The 17,151-nt window shown below is 32.0% G+C and overlaps 1 protein-coding gene across 2 annotated transcripts; it reads right to left on the bottom strand.

Annotated features, from left to right (window-relative positions):
* Nucleotides 1–724: 724 nt before the first annotated feature.
* LOC143231721 (magnesium-dependent phosphatase 1-like) lies at nt 725–16,102 on the bottom strand. 2 transcript variants are annotated; one of them, XM_076466333.1, is made up of 6 exons: nt 16,032–16,102; nt 14,462–14,522; nt 14,067–14,177; nt 13,071–13,178; nt 11,514–11,599; nt 725–987 (listed from the first exon to the last, which is right to left on the bottom strand). In XM_076466333.1, exons 1-6 carry the CDS (start codon nt 16,066–16,068, stop codon nt 902–904), a joined length of 489 nt encoding a protein of 162 aa, XP_076322448.1. In that variant the 5' UTR covers nt 16,069–16,102; the 3' UTR covers nt 725–901. The 2 variants fall into 2 exon arrangements, with proteins under 2 accessions (XP_076322448.1, XP_076322447.1); XM_076466332.1 differs by lacking the exon at nt 725–987 and adding an exon at nt 9,914–10,050.
* Nucleotides 16,103–17,151: the final 1,049 nt, after the last annotated feature.

The raw sequence follows: 17,151 nt of genomic DNA, 5'->3' as shown, positions 1-17,151 counted from the left end.
ACACTGCTGTGGGTATACCCATAAGATATGCTAGCTCCTTGCTAGCTTCTTTCTATGCAGTTAAGACACTGCTGTGGGTATACCCATAAGATATGCTAGCTCCTTGCTAGCTTCTTTCTATGCAGTTAAGACACTGCTGTGGGTATACCCATAAGATATGCTAGCTCCTTGCTAGCTTCTTTCTATGCAGTTAAGACACTGCTGTGGGTATACCCATAAGATATGCTAGCTCCTTGCTAGCTTCTTTCTATGCAGTTAAGACACTGCTGTGGGTATACCCATAAGATATGCTAGCTCCTTGCTAGCTTCTTTCTATGCAGTTAAGACACTGCTGTGGGTATACCCATAAAATATGCTAGCTCCTTGCTAGCTTCTTTCTATACAGTTAAGACACTGCTGTGGGTACCATGACAATTAGTTCAATTATTTCAGATCCTAAGTTTGATCACTATGTTCATTCAAGCAGGAATCAATGTAACATAACCATAATGTTAAATTTGATCACTATGTTCATTCAAGCAGGAATCAATGTAACATAACCATAATGTTGGAATTTACACTCTGTAACAGTATCAAAGAATTAGCATCATAAAAGAGAAAGAATGACAAATTGTTCTCTCGTCCTAACAGTTCTGCACATTACTGTAAAAATACAACAATAAAAATGAATTTAAAGAAAGGTATGATCACAATGTTGGATTCAAATTATATCACTTCACCAATATTGGAATGGTTGGTATACTTATTAGTGTTTTATTTAGATGTTGAAATAAATCCATCAGAAAGAATAAATAATAATTAGAAAATTGAATTACATAAATTATATATATAATATCTTGTATATAATGAAAGTTCTAACAAAATGCCCACTTGTAAAGTCAGGACATTTCAAATATGTATATTAAGAATGTTCTCTTTCAAACTGTTTAAAGCCTTCTTCTAAGACTTTGTTGGTCAAGCCTTTGGGTACAAAGACACTGGTCACTCCTGAAATTAAGAAGAACTAGAGTCACAAAGACCACACTAATGAACTGTTCAAAATAGTTACTCACTTTAAATAGTAATTCAAACATCAAATTTAGTCTAATCAACTAACAACCATTACATTTAGGATAATCAGTCAAACATCAAATTCAGTCTAATCAACTAACAACCATTACATTCAGGATAATCAGTCAAACATCAAATTCAGTCTAATCAACTAACAACCATTACATTCAGAATAATCAGTCAAACGTCAGATATAGATTAATCAATTGATCAACAATTAAATTGAGGATAATCAGTCAAACGTCAGATACAGATTAACCAACTAACAAACATTACATTCAGGATAATCAGTCAAACGTCAGATACAGATTAACCAACTGATCAACATTCAGAATAATCAGTCAAACATCAGATACAGATTAACCAACTGATCAACAATTACATTCAGGATAATCAGTCAAACATCAGATACAGATTACCCAACTGATCAACATTCAGGATAATCAGTCAACCATCAGATACAGATTAATCAACTGATCAACATTCAGGATAATCAGTCAAACATCAGATACAGATTACCCAGCTGATCAACATTCAGGATAATCAGTCAAACATCAGATACAGATTACCCAACTGATCAACATTCAGGATAATCAGTCAACCATCAGATACAGATTAACCAACTGATCAACATTCAGGATAATCAGTCAAACATCAGATACAGATTAACCAACTGATCAACATTCAGGATAATCAGTCAAACATCAGATACAGATTACCCAACTGATCAACATTCAGGATAATCAGTCAAACATCAGATACAGATTACCCAACTGATCAACATTCAGGATAATCAGTCAAACATCAGATACAGATTACCCAACTGATCAACATTCAGGATAATCAGTCAAACATCAGGTACAGATTACCCAACTGATCAACATTCAGGATAATCAATCAAACATCAGATACAGATTAGCCAACTGATCAACATTCAGGATAATCAGTCAAACATCAGATACAGATTAGCCAGCTGATCAACATTCAGGATAATCAGTCAAACATCAGATACAGATTAACCAACTGATCAACATTCAGGATAATCAGTCAAATATCAGATACAGATTACCCAACTGATCAACATTCAGGATAATCAGTCAAACATCAGATACAGATTACCCAACTGATCATCATTCAGGATAATCAATCAAACATCAGATACAGATTAGACAACTGATCAACATTCAGGATAATCAATCAAACATCAGATACAGATTAACCAACTGATCAACATTCAGGATAATCAGTCAAATATCAGATACAGATCACCCAACTGATCAACAATTACATTACACGTGAACACTAGTGAGCCATTGGTCTGCTTCAAATTCCACCTATCACGCTTTTAAAGTTTTATGGATGTTGGTTCCCTTAATTAATATGGGATTATTGGATTAATCAAATTCACATTTTTCTTACAAGAGACCTAATTACTACTGTAGCCATTATGGTGTGTCATGTAAACATCACAGTTTATACATTCAACCAATCAAAAAAGTTGTAACATCAACGTGGTTAACGTTATTAACAAATAAGACGATATAATAAAAACAGTGTCTGTGGTGAGGAGAAGTAAACTGTTTGTTTATCCAAAAAATTAGTTTAATCAAAGACAGCTGATCGTGTCTCTTGATGGATTACAGACACCTTCTTTAAATCATTAAAAACTCTGACTCAGAAACTACCAAAGCAGAATTGGCTTGTATATATAGTTAAACAGAGGTGCAGATAAAATGTGTGAATAACATTATAGTCTTTGTTATTTTATTTCTAAATCATTAACATCAAAGACAGCTGATCGTGTCTCTTGATGGATTACAGACACCTTCTTTACATCATTAAAAACTCTGACTCTTTGATTAGTTTAATCAAAGACAGGTGATCGTGTCTCTTGATGGATTACAGACACCTTCTTTACATCATTAAAAACTCTGACTCTTTGATTAGTTTAATCAAAGACAGGTGATCGTGTCTCTTGATGGATTACAGACACCTTCTTTACATCATTAAAAACTCTGACTGAGAAACTACCAAAGTAGAATTGGCTTGTATATAGTTAAACAGAGGTGCAGATAAAATGTGTGAATAACATTATAGTCTTTGTTATTTTATTTCTAATTGAACATACAACCTGCTTTTTTTTTGTATTTCTGCTAGCACTTACATATCATGGCTATAAAAATGGTCCACTTGAACTCCAACTGTATTTAGTATAATGTTCATTTAATGTTTGTATACTGTCTTTACTAGCATGATAAACTTAGCTCTGTGTACTGGTAGTGTTCATTATTTAATGTTTGTATGCTGTCTTTACTAGCATGATAAACTTAGCTCTGTGTACTGGTAGTGTTCATGATTTAATGTTTTAATCTTTACTAGACAGATGAACGTGTGTCTCTTGATGTTCATTATTTAATGTTTGTATGCTGTCTTTACATCATGATAAACTTAGCTCTGACTCAGTAGTGTTCATTATTTAATGTTTGTATACTGTCTTTACTAGCATGATAAACTTAGCTCTGTGTACTGGTAGTGTTCATTATTTAATGTTTGTATGCTGTCTTTACTAGCAAGATAAACTTAGCTCTGTGTACTGGTAGTGTTCATTATTTAATGTTTGTATGCTGTCTTTACTAGCATGATAAACTTAGCTCTGTGTACTGGTAGTGTTCATTATTTAATGTTTGTATACTGTCTTTACTAGCATGATAAACTTAGCTCTGTGTACTGGTAGTGTTCATTATTTAATGTTTGTATGCTGTCTTTACTAGCAAGATAAACTTAGCTCTGTGTACTGGTAGTGTTCATTATTTAATGTTTGTATACTGTCTTTACTAGCATGATAAACTTAGCTCTGTGTACTGGTAGTGTTCATTATTTAATGTTTGTATACTGTCTTTACTAGCAAGATAAACTTAGCTCTGTGTACTGGTAGTGTTCATTATTTAATGTTTGTATGCTGTCTTTACTAGCATGATAAACTTAGCTCTGTGTACTAGTAGTGTTCATTATTTAATGTTTGTATACTGTCTTTACTAGCAAGATAAACTTAGCTCTGTGTACTGGTAGTGTTCATTATTTAATGTTTGTATGCTGTCTTTACTAGCATGATAAACTTAGCTCTGTGTACTGGTAGTGTTCATTATTTAATGTTTGTATGCTGTCTTTACTAGCAAGATAAACTTAGCTCTGTGTACTGGTAGTGTTCATTATTTAATGTTTGTATATTGTCTTTACTAGCATGATAAACTTAGCTCTGTGTACTGGTAGTGTTCATTATTTAATGTTTGTATACTGTCTTTACTAGCAAGATAAACTTAGCTCTGTGTACTGGTAGTGTTTATTATTTAATGTTTGTATATTGTCTTTACTAGCAAGATAAACTTAGCTCTGTGTACTGGTAGTGTTCATTATTTAATGTTTGTATACTGTCTTTACTAGCAAGATAAACTTAGCTCTGTGTACTGGTAGTGTTCATTATTTAATGTTTGTATGCAGTCTTTACTAGCAAGATAAACTTAGCTCTGTGTACTGGTAGTGTTCATTATTTAATGTTTGTATACTGTCTTTACTAGCAAGATAAACTTAGCTCTGTGTACTGGTAGTGTTCATTATTTAATGTTTGTATACTGTCTTTACTAGCAAGATAAACTTAGCTCTGTGTACTGGTAGTGTTCATTATTTAATGTTTGTATACTGTCTTTACTAGCAAGATAAACTTAGCTCTGTGTACTGGTAGTGTTCATTATTTAATGTTTGTATACTGTCTTTACTAGCAAGATAAACTTAGCTCTGTGTACTGGTAGTGTTCATTATTTAATGTTTGTATACTGTCTTTACTAGCAAGATAAACTTAGCTCTGTGTACTGGTAGTGTTCATTATTTAATGTTTGTATATTGTCTTTACTAGCAAGATAAACTTAGCTCTGTGTACTGGTAGTGTTCATTATTTAATGTTTGTATATTGTCTTTACTAGCATGATAAACTTAGCTCTGTGTACTGGTAGTGTTCATTATTTAATGTTTGTATACTGTCTTTACTAGCAAGATAAACTTAGCTCTGTGTACTGGTAGTGTTCATTATTTAATGTTTGTATGCTGTCTTTACTAGCAAGATAAACTTAGCTCTGTGTACTGGTAGTGTTCATTATTTAATGTTTGTATACTGTCTTTACTAGCATGATAAACTTAGCTCTGTGTACTGGTAGTGTTCATTATTTAATGTTTGTATGCTGTCTTTACTAGCATGATAAACTTAGCTCTGTGTACTGGTAGTGTTCATTATTTAATGTTTGTATACTGTCTTTACTAGCAAGATAAACTTAGCTCGATTGTACTGGTAGTGTTCATTATTTAATGTTTGTATGCTGTCTTTACTAGCATGATAAACTTAGCTCTGTGTACTGGTAGTGTTCATTATTTAATGTTTGTATATTGTCTTTACTAGCAAGATAAACTTAGCTCTGTGTACTGGTAGTGTTCATTATTTAATGTTTGTATGCTGTCTTTACTAGCATGATAAACTTAGCTCTGTGTACTGGTAGTGTTCATTATTTAATGTTTGTATGCTGTCTTTACTAGCAAGATAAACTTAGCTCGGTGTACTGGTAGTGTTCATTATTTAATGTTTGTATGCTGTCTTTACTAGCATGATAAACTTAGCTCTGTGTACTGGTAGTGTTCATTATTTAATGTTTGTATGCTGTCTTTACTAGCATGATAAACTTAGCTCTGTGTACTGGTAGTGTTCATTATTTAATGTTTGTATACTGTCTTTACTAGCAAGATAAACTTAGCTCTGTGTACTGGTAGTGTTCATTATTTAATGTTTGTATACTGTCTTTACTAGCATGATAAACTTAGCTCTGTGTACTGGTAGTGTTCATTATTTAATGTTTGTATACTGTCTTTACTAGCAAGATAAACTTAGCTCTGTGTACTGGCAGTGTTCATTATTTAATGTTTGTATGCTGTCTTTACTAGCATGATAAACTTAGCTCTGTGTACTGGTAGTGTTCATTATTTAATGTTTGTATATTGTCTTTACTAGCAAGATAAACTTAGCTCTGTGTACTGGTAGTGTTCATTATTTAATGTTTGTATGCTGTCTTTACTAGCAAGATAAACTTAGCTCTGTGTACTGGTAGTGTTCATTATTTAATGTTTGTATACTGTCTTTACTAGCATGATAAACTTAGCTCTGTGTACTGGTAGTGTTCATTATTTAATGTTTGTATGCTGTCTTTACTAGCATGATAAACTTAGCTCTGTGTACTGGTAGTGTTCATTATTTAATGTTTGTATATTGTCTTTACTAGCATGATAAACTTAGCTCTGTGTACTGGTAGTGTTCATTATTTAATGTTTGTATGCTGTCTTTACTAGCATGATAAACTTAGCTCTGTGTACTGGTAGTGTTCATTATTTAATGTTTGTATGCTGTCTTTACTAGCAAGATAAACTTAGCTCTGTGTACTGGTAGTGTTCATTATTTAATGTTTGTATGCTGTCTTTACTAGCAAGATAAACTTAGCTCTGTGTACTGGTAGTGTTCATTATTTAATGTTTGTATACTGTCTTTACTAGCATGATAAACTTAGCTCTGTGTACTGGTAGTGTTCATTATTTAATGTTTGTATATTGTCTTTACTAGCATGATAAACTTAGCTCTGTGTACTGGTAGTGTTCATTATTTAATGTTTGTATACTGTCTTTACTAGCAAGATAAACTTAGCTCTGTGTACTGGTAGTGTTCATTATTTAATGTTTGTATACTGTCTTTACTAGCAAGATAAACTTAGCTCTGTGTACTGGTAGTGTTCATTATTTAATGTTTGTATGCTGTCTTTACTAGCAAGATAAACTTAGCTCTGTGTACTGGTAGTGTTCATTATTTAATGTTTGTATGCTGTCTTTACTAGCAAGATAAACTTAGCTCTGTGTACTGGTAGTGTTCATTATTTAATGTTTGTATACTGTCTTTACTAGCATGATAAACTTCGCTCTGTGTACTGGTAGTGTTTATTATTTAATGTTTGTATATTGTCTTTACTAGCAAGATAAACTTAGCTCTGTGTACTGGTAGTGTTCATTATTTAATGTTTGTATATTGTCTTTACTAGCAAGATAAACTTAGCTCTGTGTACTGGTAGTGTTCATTATTTAATGTTTGTATACTGTCTTTACTAGCAAGATAAACTTAGCTCTGTGTACTGGTAGTGTTCATTATTTAATGTTTGTATATTGTCTTTACTAGCAAGATAAACTTAGCTCTGTGTACTGGTAGTGTTCATTATTTAATGTTTGTATATTGTCTTTACTAGCATGATAAACTTAGCTCTGTGTACTGGTAGTGTTCATTATTTAATGTTTGTATACTGTCTTTACTAGCAAGATAAACTTAGCTCTGTGTACTGGTAGTGTTCATTATTTAATGTTTGTATACTGTCTTTACTAGCAAGATAAACTTAGCTCTGTGTACTGGTAGTGTTCATTATTTAATGTTTGTATGCTGTCTTTACTAGCAAGATAAACTTAGCTCTGTGTACTGGTAGTGTTCATTATTTAATGTTTGTATGCTGTCTTTACTAGCATGATAAACTTAGCTCTGTGTACTGGTAGTGTTCATTATTTAATGTTTGTATGCTGTCTTTACTAGCAAGATAAACTTAGCTCTGTGTACTGGTAGTGTTCATTATTTAATGTTTGTATACTGTCTTTACTAGCATGATAAACTTAGCTCTGTGTACTGGTAGTGTTCATTATTTAATGTTTGTATACTGTCTTTACTAGCAAGATAAACTTAGCTCTGTGTACTGGTGGTGTTCATTATTTAATGTTTGTATGCTGTCTTTACTAGCATGATAAACTTAGCTCTGTGTACTGGTAGTGTTCATTATTTAATGTTTGTATGCTGTCTTTACTAGCATGATAAACTTAGCTCTGTGTACTGGTAGTGTTCATTATTTAATGTTTGTATACTGTCTTTACTAGCAAGATAAACTTAGCTCTGTGTACTGGTAGTGTTCATTATTTAATGTTTGTATATTGTCTTTACTAGCATGATAAAATTAGCCATATGTTAGGGATATCTCGATCCTCTAGTATTTCTGTATAAAGTAATACAGATATCTCGATCCTCTAGTATTTCTGTATAAAGTAATACAGATATCTCGATCCTCTAGTATTTCTGTATAAAGTAATACAGATATCTCGATCCTCTAGTATTTCTAGTATACAGATATCTGTATATTTCTGTAAGTAATACAGATATCTCGATCCTCTAGTATTTCTGTATAAAGTAATACAGATATCTCGATCCTCTAGTATTTCTGTATAACGTATACAGATATCTCGATCCTCTAGTATTTCTGTATAAAGTAATACAGATATCTCGATCCTCTAGTATTTCTGTATAAAGTAATACAGATATCTCGATCCTCTAGTATTTCTGTATAAAGTAATACAGATATCTCGATCCTCTAGTATTTCTGTATAAAGTAATACAGATATCTCGATCCTCTAGTATTTCTGTATAAAGTAATACAGATATCTCGATCCTCTAGTATTTCTGTATAAAGTAATACAGATATCTCGATCCTCTAGTATTTCTGTATAAAGTAATACAGATATCTCGATCCTCTAGTATTTCTGTATAAAGTAATACAGATATCTCGATCCTCTAGTATTTCTGTATAAAGTAATACAGATATCTCGATCCTCTAGTATTTCTGTATAAAGTAATACAGATATCTCGATCCTCTAGTATTTCTGTATAAAGTAATACAGATATCTCGATCCTCTAGTATTTCTGTATAAAGTAATACAGATATCTCGATCCTCTAGTATTTCTGTATAAAGTAATACAGATATCTCGATCCTCTAGTATTTCTGTATAAAGTAATACAGATATCTCGATCCTCTACTATTTCTGTATAAAGTAATACAGATATCTCAATCCTCTAGTATTTCTGTATAAAGTAATACAGATATCTCGATCCTCTAGTATTTCTGTATAAAGTAATACAGATATCTCGATCCTCTAGTATTTCTGTATAAAGTAATACAGATATTTAACCTTCTCTTGTATTGTCTTCCTGTCTATTCATCTTCAAACTTTCTTCTCTCATCTATTTTCTCAAGCTCATACTCCTCATCTTTGTTTGTTTTGAAAAACCGGTTGATTTTTTTCTACTTCTGTGATTAAAGTAACATTTTGTTATTCATAAAATTGTCCAGAGCTGGATCTTCCTCCAATGCTCCAAATCTGTTTCTTAGATTTAACTCAAAATATCTTATATTTATTTAGATGATTACCATCAATCTTGAGGTCTTACTTCTGTCATATAGTTCTAAGTCTAACCAATCTTTTATTTAGTTCTTATTCGCACCATTCTACGATCACTTCCTACATCTTCCTTGGTTATGACATCACAATTTTCCATGATGTATTTTTTGTTCACTAGTATCAATTTCATTTAGTTTTCTCTATTTCCATCTAGGCTTTCCCACTTCCATTATCTCCTTTTTTGTTTCTCAAAGTATTTCCTGTTACTAACTGTTATTATTCAGCCAACACAATGTCTCAAAGTATTTCCTGTTACTAACTGTTATTATTCAGCCAACGCAATGTCTCAAAGTATTTCCTGTCACTAACTGTTATTATTCAGCCAACACAATGTCTCAAAGTATTTCCTGTCACTAACTGTTATTATTCAGCCAACACAATGTCTCAAAGTATTTCCTGTTACTAACTATTATTATTCAGCCAACACAATGTCTTTCTCATCTGTTTTTTTAGACCTATATCACATTTTGAAATGGTTGTCTTCATTATTTCCTATATTGGTACTGAAATCACCCAAAGTTACTTTGTACTTTACTTACCTTCTCTCAGTACCTTTTCAACATCATTACAGAATATCTCATCATCATTGTAGTCAGATGTTGGAACATAAACTTGGATTACTCTCATTGATTCCTTTCCACCAAGACTTATATCTAGGGATAAACCTCTGTTATGGCTTTTTCTGGTTACTGTCAGTTTTCATTTAGGCATGTTTTTGTTTCAGTTACAAATCCTATAAGTTTCAAGACCACAAGTTCATTTATAATTCATTCTAGTCCCACAGATGTCTCTTTTTTTTTTAAAGGGAAAAACTAAAATCTAATATATGAAATGAATACTAAGTTTTTAAAGTATTTTTACACATTATTCTTGGAGGTTGGGTGTCAGCTTAAAATTTTTGAAAACTTATTACATTTAACCACAGAATTTTTTTATCTCAACACTTTTAGTCTGAAATCTCTAACACCAATCAAGAAGAATGATAAAAAATTCAGTCCAATCAAATAAGGTGTTTCACTGCATTACTTAGCACTGCACAGCTTTATAGCTTCACTAGCAGATAAGATTTGCACTTTAAGGAATAGAACTTCAGAAACTTTTTAGATGTGTTGCCCATGTAACATACTGAGCAAAATGCCTCCCAGGGAAACATCAGTGGAATAATATTCCCAGAGCAATATTTTCACACCTGCAGTTGATTAAGAAGTTGGTGTAGTGGAAGATAAGTCATTTAAGATTTTGAAGCAATGTTCTGTTTACAAGTGGTACAGCTAACAGAGTACATTTATAGACATACTGAATCCAGGTCGAAATAAATCTCTCTCTCTCTCTCTCTGATATTGCACACACACAGAAATTAACAGTAGGCCTTACTTGGAGTTTTGGTTTCTTTATTTTAAGAAAGGATGTTGGCTTATTGAAACTGGTTTAGAGAAAAACTATTAGAATGACTGTGAGGTTTAAATTTCTACTTCTCTCAAGAGTTGGTAGATGTCCAAGAACTAGAGAAGTACAATTCACTTGATTACCCATGAACATTGATTATGTCAAGCAGTGTAAAATAAAATAATGGGAATTATAATTAAATTAATTAATGTAATGAAAATAATCAACTAATTAAAATTCTTATTATGAGTGTTTTGATTTATTCTAACTATCCAAATAATTAAAAAATTACTATAACAACTTTTCATTATTATTTTCAATTATTTCAAGGAGGTTCAGCTTAATCAATCAATGTTACAAACCATGAAAATAATTACATATTTGAAACCATTGTTTTTGATTATTCCAACTATGCAAGTCTTGTGAGAACTGACTGTTTGAAATTAAGAACAAAGCTACACAATGGGATATCTGTGCTATGCTCACCACGGATATTGAAATCCAATTTCTACCAGTGTGAATCTGTGGACATACTGCTGAGCCACTGGAGAGTGTTTTGTGAGAATAACTGATAAGTCTGAAGATTAATTGGTCAGTAAATTCTACTAGTAATCCAGACATGTAGGATCATGTGGTCCTTCATAGTATGAATGTTACTTCATTGCATTAACAAAATAAGTTAATATATACATCACATCATAAATATAGAAAAGGTATAAAAAATACTTACCCAGTTTACTTATTTCACATATATTTCTGTGCTCATCATCGAAGAAAATCATCTGTGAATACGGAACCCCACTTACTTCTTGAAACCTGACAAGAATGGAAACACAGTGTCAACATTTCTTTCCCACTCTACTCTTTGCTATTTCTGACCTACAGTCTTATTCTAACAAAACCAGAATCCAGACATACATTTAATATTTTTCCTCTACACTTATACAGAAATGAATGTTTATACACACTTGGTATAATTGCAACATGATTAATAATGTCTTCAATAAAATGCCACCTTATCAACTGGTCTATAAAACCAAAGTTGTTATGAAGATATCAGCTGATATATGAAGTTTAGTTAAAGTGTGTGCTTTAGTCGACTGTATTCTTACTTGAAAAACTGCAGTGATTTATTGGACTACCACCTCATGAATAGCTGGTGGACTGTCATCATGATTACAGGTCTTGGAATAAAGGAACAGCACAGCTTCTACACTGAATCATGTTTGGTTTTGAATTTCATGCAAAGATACATGAGAGTTATCTGAACTGGCCATTCCTATTATATCAGTGAGAGACCAGAAAGAAGGCAGCTAGCCATCACCACTCTCTGCCAGCTCTTGGAATACTGTTTTGATCAAAAGATAGAGGGATTGATCCTTACATTATAATACTAACATAGCTGAAAGGGTAAGCATGTTTAATGTGAGAGGAATTGAAACCTGTGACCTGCAGACTAAGAGTTGAGAGCCCTGACCACCTGGCCATGCCTGGACAACTCATTATATTAAAGGCTTAACAAGTATATTAAAACAATATGATCATGATACAGACAATAAATATGATTATATTTACACAAGTGTGTTGTAAAACATTCCTCATTTTCCCTTTTCACAAGAAAGTTACTGGAAACACATCGTGGGAATTTTGAAAGCAGGAGCCAAGCTTATATTTCAACACAACAGAAAAGAACCTTAGCTAATTCTGTATAAATAAGTGAAATTATAAGATAACTAATACTACCAGTGAACAATGTATTAATGTTGATAGCCACACGGCATTGTTTGTCAACAGTATCTGAAAGTTATTAAAAATGGATTATGCAAGTTTCATCTATTTATCTTGCTTCTTTTTATTTAATTAAAAGTTAATGGGCCTAAACTTCATGTTACTGTCTTCAACATTACAATAGGTTAGTATGATCCCTTCACAAACATTCTAAATTTGGTACTGTACAAAGCTGTGCAATGGTGTATCTATACTCTTCTCACCATGGGTCTCTAAACCTAAACCCATCATAAACTTGCAAACGTATCATTGAGCCAGCAGTACTTATTAAATAAATAAACAGAAACATTAAGTTGTTGTTACTCCATGTGCTCAATGTATAAGCTCCTTAAAGAGTTCTGTATAGTAGTTAACTAACAGCAAAGTGTTACTGGTCTTTGATTATCTAGCTTTCATTTTTCTAATACTCCACTTACAGAATATCTTGAATGTTATTTTCAGGTTTTGACTTGAGAAGAGTAGAATGTATTCCTGTATTCCCAAAACACACTACTCTTACCTTTGGAAATGTGTCAATTTGGATCCTGGGTATATCTCTTGGTATGAAAAATATTTCTCCCAGTCTAACATTTTCAATAGCTGTCGGGCACCTGCTGGCCATTCAGTTCTGGTAAAAAAATGTGTTATCTTTTTAGAAATGCAGTTAATTATAAGTCAGATATGTTTGTATTATGTAGTTATAAACTATATACAACATTAAGATTTAAAACTTATGATAATATTAAAAACACATTAATACCAAAAACCATCTTTTATATGGACATTTTGGAATTTCCTTCAATTACATCATCAGCATTAATGTCTGAAAAAAGTAAGTTCATGACACTGGATGTAAAAAAAAAAAAACATTCCATGAATTTCATATTCAGTTAGAAGTTTAGAAAGAACATATTTAAAAGTAACGATACAATGGAATGTACCTGTAACATAAACATTTAATAAATAACATTGTTAAGAGAAAATATTATTAAAAAAAGATAAAATATAAATACTGAGGAACTTAAATTAATTACATTAATGACAACAGTGAGGAGCTGATGTTATTAGTTAGTGTACAGTGAGGAGCTGATGTTATTAGTTAGTGGTGGGTGATCACTCAAAATGGAGAGGTTTTTTTTAAATAAATGGTTCATAATTTGTGATGTTATTCTCAATGTGCCATTGAATACAAAACTTAGGTGGACTGCTTACCTTACATCTGTTTCTTGCAATAATTCCAATTTATTTTTAAACTTATTTAATTCATTAAAAACAAGACATAATTGACAGCTCACATTGTACCATATTATCTCTCCCTGTTCTTCCAAACGTTCCACTATTGGGATGTAGAAGGAAATAATTTCTCCCTAAATTTCCAGTACAGTATGGTCCCTGTATTATTCCCAATGAACACCCAAAGTTTCTTATCCAGAAGGTCTGGAATCAGTTTTAATTGCAGGGAAACATTTAAATATGGACAACAAATAACAATCACAAACTGTAACTGTATTCATACCGTGATGCAACTCCCATGGGAATTCCTTCATTGGTTAGCCTTTCTAAGATTTTTGGAACATCTGGGTAGTACTTAATCTTACGACCAGAGCTATCAATCACTTTTCCATCACTAGAATCAAAAGATTATTGTAAGTACAATACACACAGAATGTTACTACTTTAAAGCTACATGTTGCACATATAAAGTACATAATATACCAATGCTCTTCTCTTTCAAATTATAATGAACTTCTATAGTAATAAATATATGGGAAAGCATACTCTATAGATGACACATGTATGCTAATTCTAGTAATTTGTGCTATACATATAAAATATCAAGATGTTACATTGCCTATAGTTAAAATTTCTATACTGAATTATTTAAACATATTAATTAAAAGTTTTTTTTACCCTGATTTTCTGAATGGTGGATCGACATGTGTATCAACCCAAAAAGGCCAAAGAGTGTAATCTGTAAAAGAAAGTTTTTGTATTCTTGTTTCATTACTTGAACAATATAAACTGAAAATAAAGATACTATACAAAGTTTATTTAAAAAATGAAATCAATATGATTTGGGAAAAATATTAAATTGAATTTAAGGAAAAAAAGACAAAGAAAGTTACACCAACAGATGAAACAGTAAAAAAGAAAGTCCAATATTTTAGGAATGGTATAAAATCAAGCAGTTAATGTGTGATACCACTGTTGAAATATACAGATGTAAAATGTAAGCTAATGATTAGAAACCATGTTGGAAACAAACTATAAGAAACAATAAACAGAACAGTTGAGTTTAAATAAAAGTAATGGGAAATTAATGATCAGAAAACTCTATTTATAACAGCTTAATTATTAATTCATTTGGTTTATGAGGTTTCAATAATTCACTTAGGCTTAGCTTAGCTCTTACTGATACGATTTGCCAAAATACTTTTTTACTTCTTAATTTCTTTGTGCAATTTCAATTGTTTTTTTTACCCTTGTTTTTATTATTTGGATTCTTTTGAACTTCAACATGCTATACAGTTAAGACAAATATGGTGTCAAGATAAAAATGGACAACAAAGTCTATAGGTTAAAGGTGTAAAGCAGGAACTAGGATAGCCAAGAAAGATGAAAATCTACTATTAAAACAAAGTAAGCATAAGACAAAAACTATGAAAAAAATTTGCAAGGTAAAGAAATAATACATAGATCACAAGAGACCATTTGTTTGTTAAACACTGTTCCTTTCACACCAGCCTTCTGGAAAATGGGAATTTAAATCCAAACTATTTTTTGGAAAAATTGTTAATTTTTATTTTAAATTCTTGGGACATATAAAAAGGAACGTTAAGAAACAAAACTTTATGCTAGAAGGAAAGAGAGCAAAAGCAATAAATAGGGGGGGGGATAATATCAAACAGGAGAGAACCTAAACATAGTCTCACGTATTTTTATATGCAAAAACGGCTCGTTTGGGTTGAGAAAATATTTTACATAGAAGGTCGAAACGTTGTTCGCTCTTCTATGTAAAATATTTTCTCAACCCAAACGAGCCGTTTTTGCATATAAATTTCTCAACATCACTGAGTCTCACGTATTGATCTCGGAGTGCACAAGGCAGTGTTGATGGTACATTGCAGTCAACCCATACAACAGCAACACAGCCGGTACAAGATGAAGGAATGGATCTACTCACGCTAGCAAATGGTGACCTGTAAATTCTTACAGTATAGACTTAAAAGTAATATCACCCAACCTTATATTGTGATTGGTACAGAAGTACCTTACCTTAATAGTCTGTATTACATATATTTTAAACCGTACGTTGTCATAGACAATACTACTGTCTCAAATTAACGAACTTCCGCTTATTTAAGCCCAAATATGAAATAACACTGCCGGATGAGAATCTTAATACCAGTCCATAAATCCCATGTCAATAAATACTAAAGAAAATTAAAAACACAGAAAAAAAACCAATGAAATATTTTACCCAAATCAAACACAATCAGTTTCGGTCGTTTCGTCATTGCCCTCTAACGAAAAAACTTATGTCTAAATATTAATCAAAAATAAACACAAAATTAATAACTAATAATTTTCAGTAATTATTATTTTGAATATCAGTGAGTACTAGTTTAATCATGTTTAAAGTTCATTAGTAATAACTTTCAGTAATTATTATTTTGAATATCAGTGAGTACCGATTTAATCATGTTTACGAAATATGAAGATCATGTTGTCAGATAGTGATCTTTTGGAATAACCGTTAAGAGTTCTATAACAAACAAGGGACGAATTCAGTAAATGAGGTCCTATAATGACAGAACTCAGAAGCAGATTAAAAAGCCTAGTATCGGGGGTCCTTCAATGTGTGAGGTCTCAGGAATTGCCAAGTTTGCCCAATACATCTCACAGGCCTGATATAATGTTACTACTTTTAGTTAACGACGGGATAACGCACAAAGAAGAGGTATAATTTTGTTAACCTGATGATGACTTAAGAAGGTCAAAACGTTGTTCTCTGATTTATTTTGGTAAAAGTGTTAATACCCAAACCAGCCGTTTTGAGATACATTTTACTTAAAAGTGGGTTTATTATCATCACGAATTTTGAGTGGTCGCTCGATCATCGTTGTGACCTATGTTCCGAACTTCAGTAGGGACACAAAGAGAACAGTGTTGTCACAAGATTACAGAGGAAGTGTTCTAGTGCAGCGTGTGCTTAAAGTACTTTACCATAATGTAGAATATATTACGTAAATTTTTCTAAGCTTTTATATATAGAAGCATTGAATATATAATCGTTATTTTAGTTACGTACAAATCAAAGGTTATCCAAGAAATAAATCGTGGAGCGTGATTTATTTCATCTTGTCAACAAACTTGTCTTCGGAAAAAAAAAAAGTAAAAAGTTTGTTTTGAATTTCACGCAAAGCTACACAAGGGCTATTTGCGCTAGCCGTCCCTAATTTAGCAATGTAAGACTAGAGGGAAGGCAAACTAGTCATCGCCACCCACCGCTAACTCTTGGGCTACTCTGTTATCAAAGAATAGTGGGATTAACCGTTACTTATAACGCCCCTACGACTGAAAGGGCGTTCATATTTGGT

Source organism: Tachypleus tridentatus, chromosome 11 (assembly GCF_004210375.1).
Source record: "Tachypleus tridentatus isolate NWPU-2018 chromosome 11, ASM421037v1, whole genome shotgun sequence".
NCBI classification, from domain to species: Eukaryota; Metazoa; Arthropoda; class Merostomata; order Xiphosura; family Limulidae; genus Tachypleus; species Tachypleus tridentatus.
The sequence above is the reverse complement of the archived record's forward strand: the minus strand, read 5'-3'. Positions and strand labels throughout refer to the sequence as shown.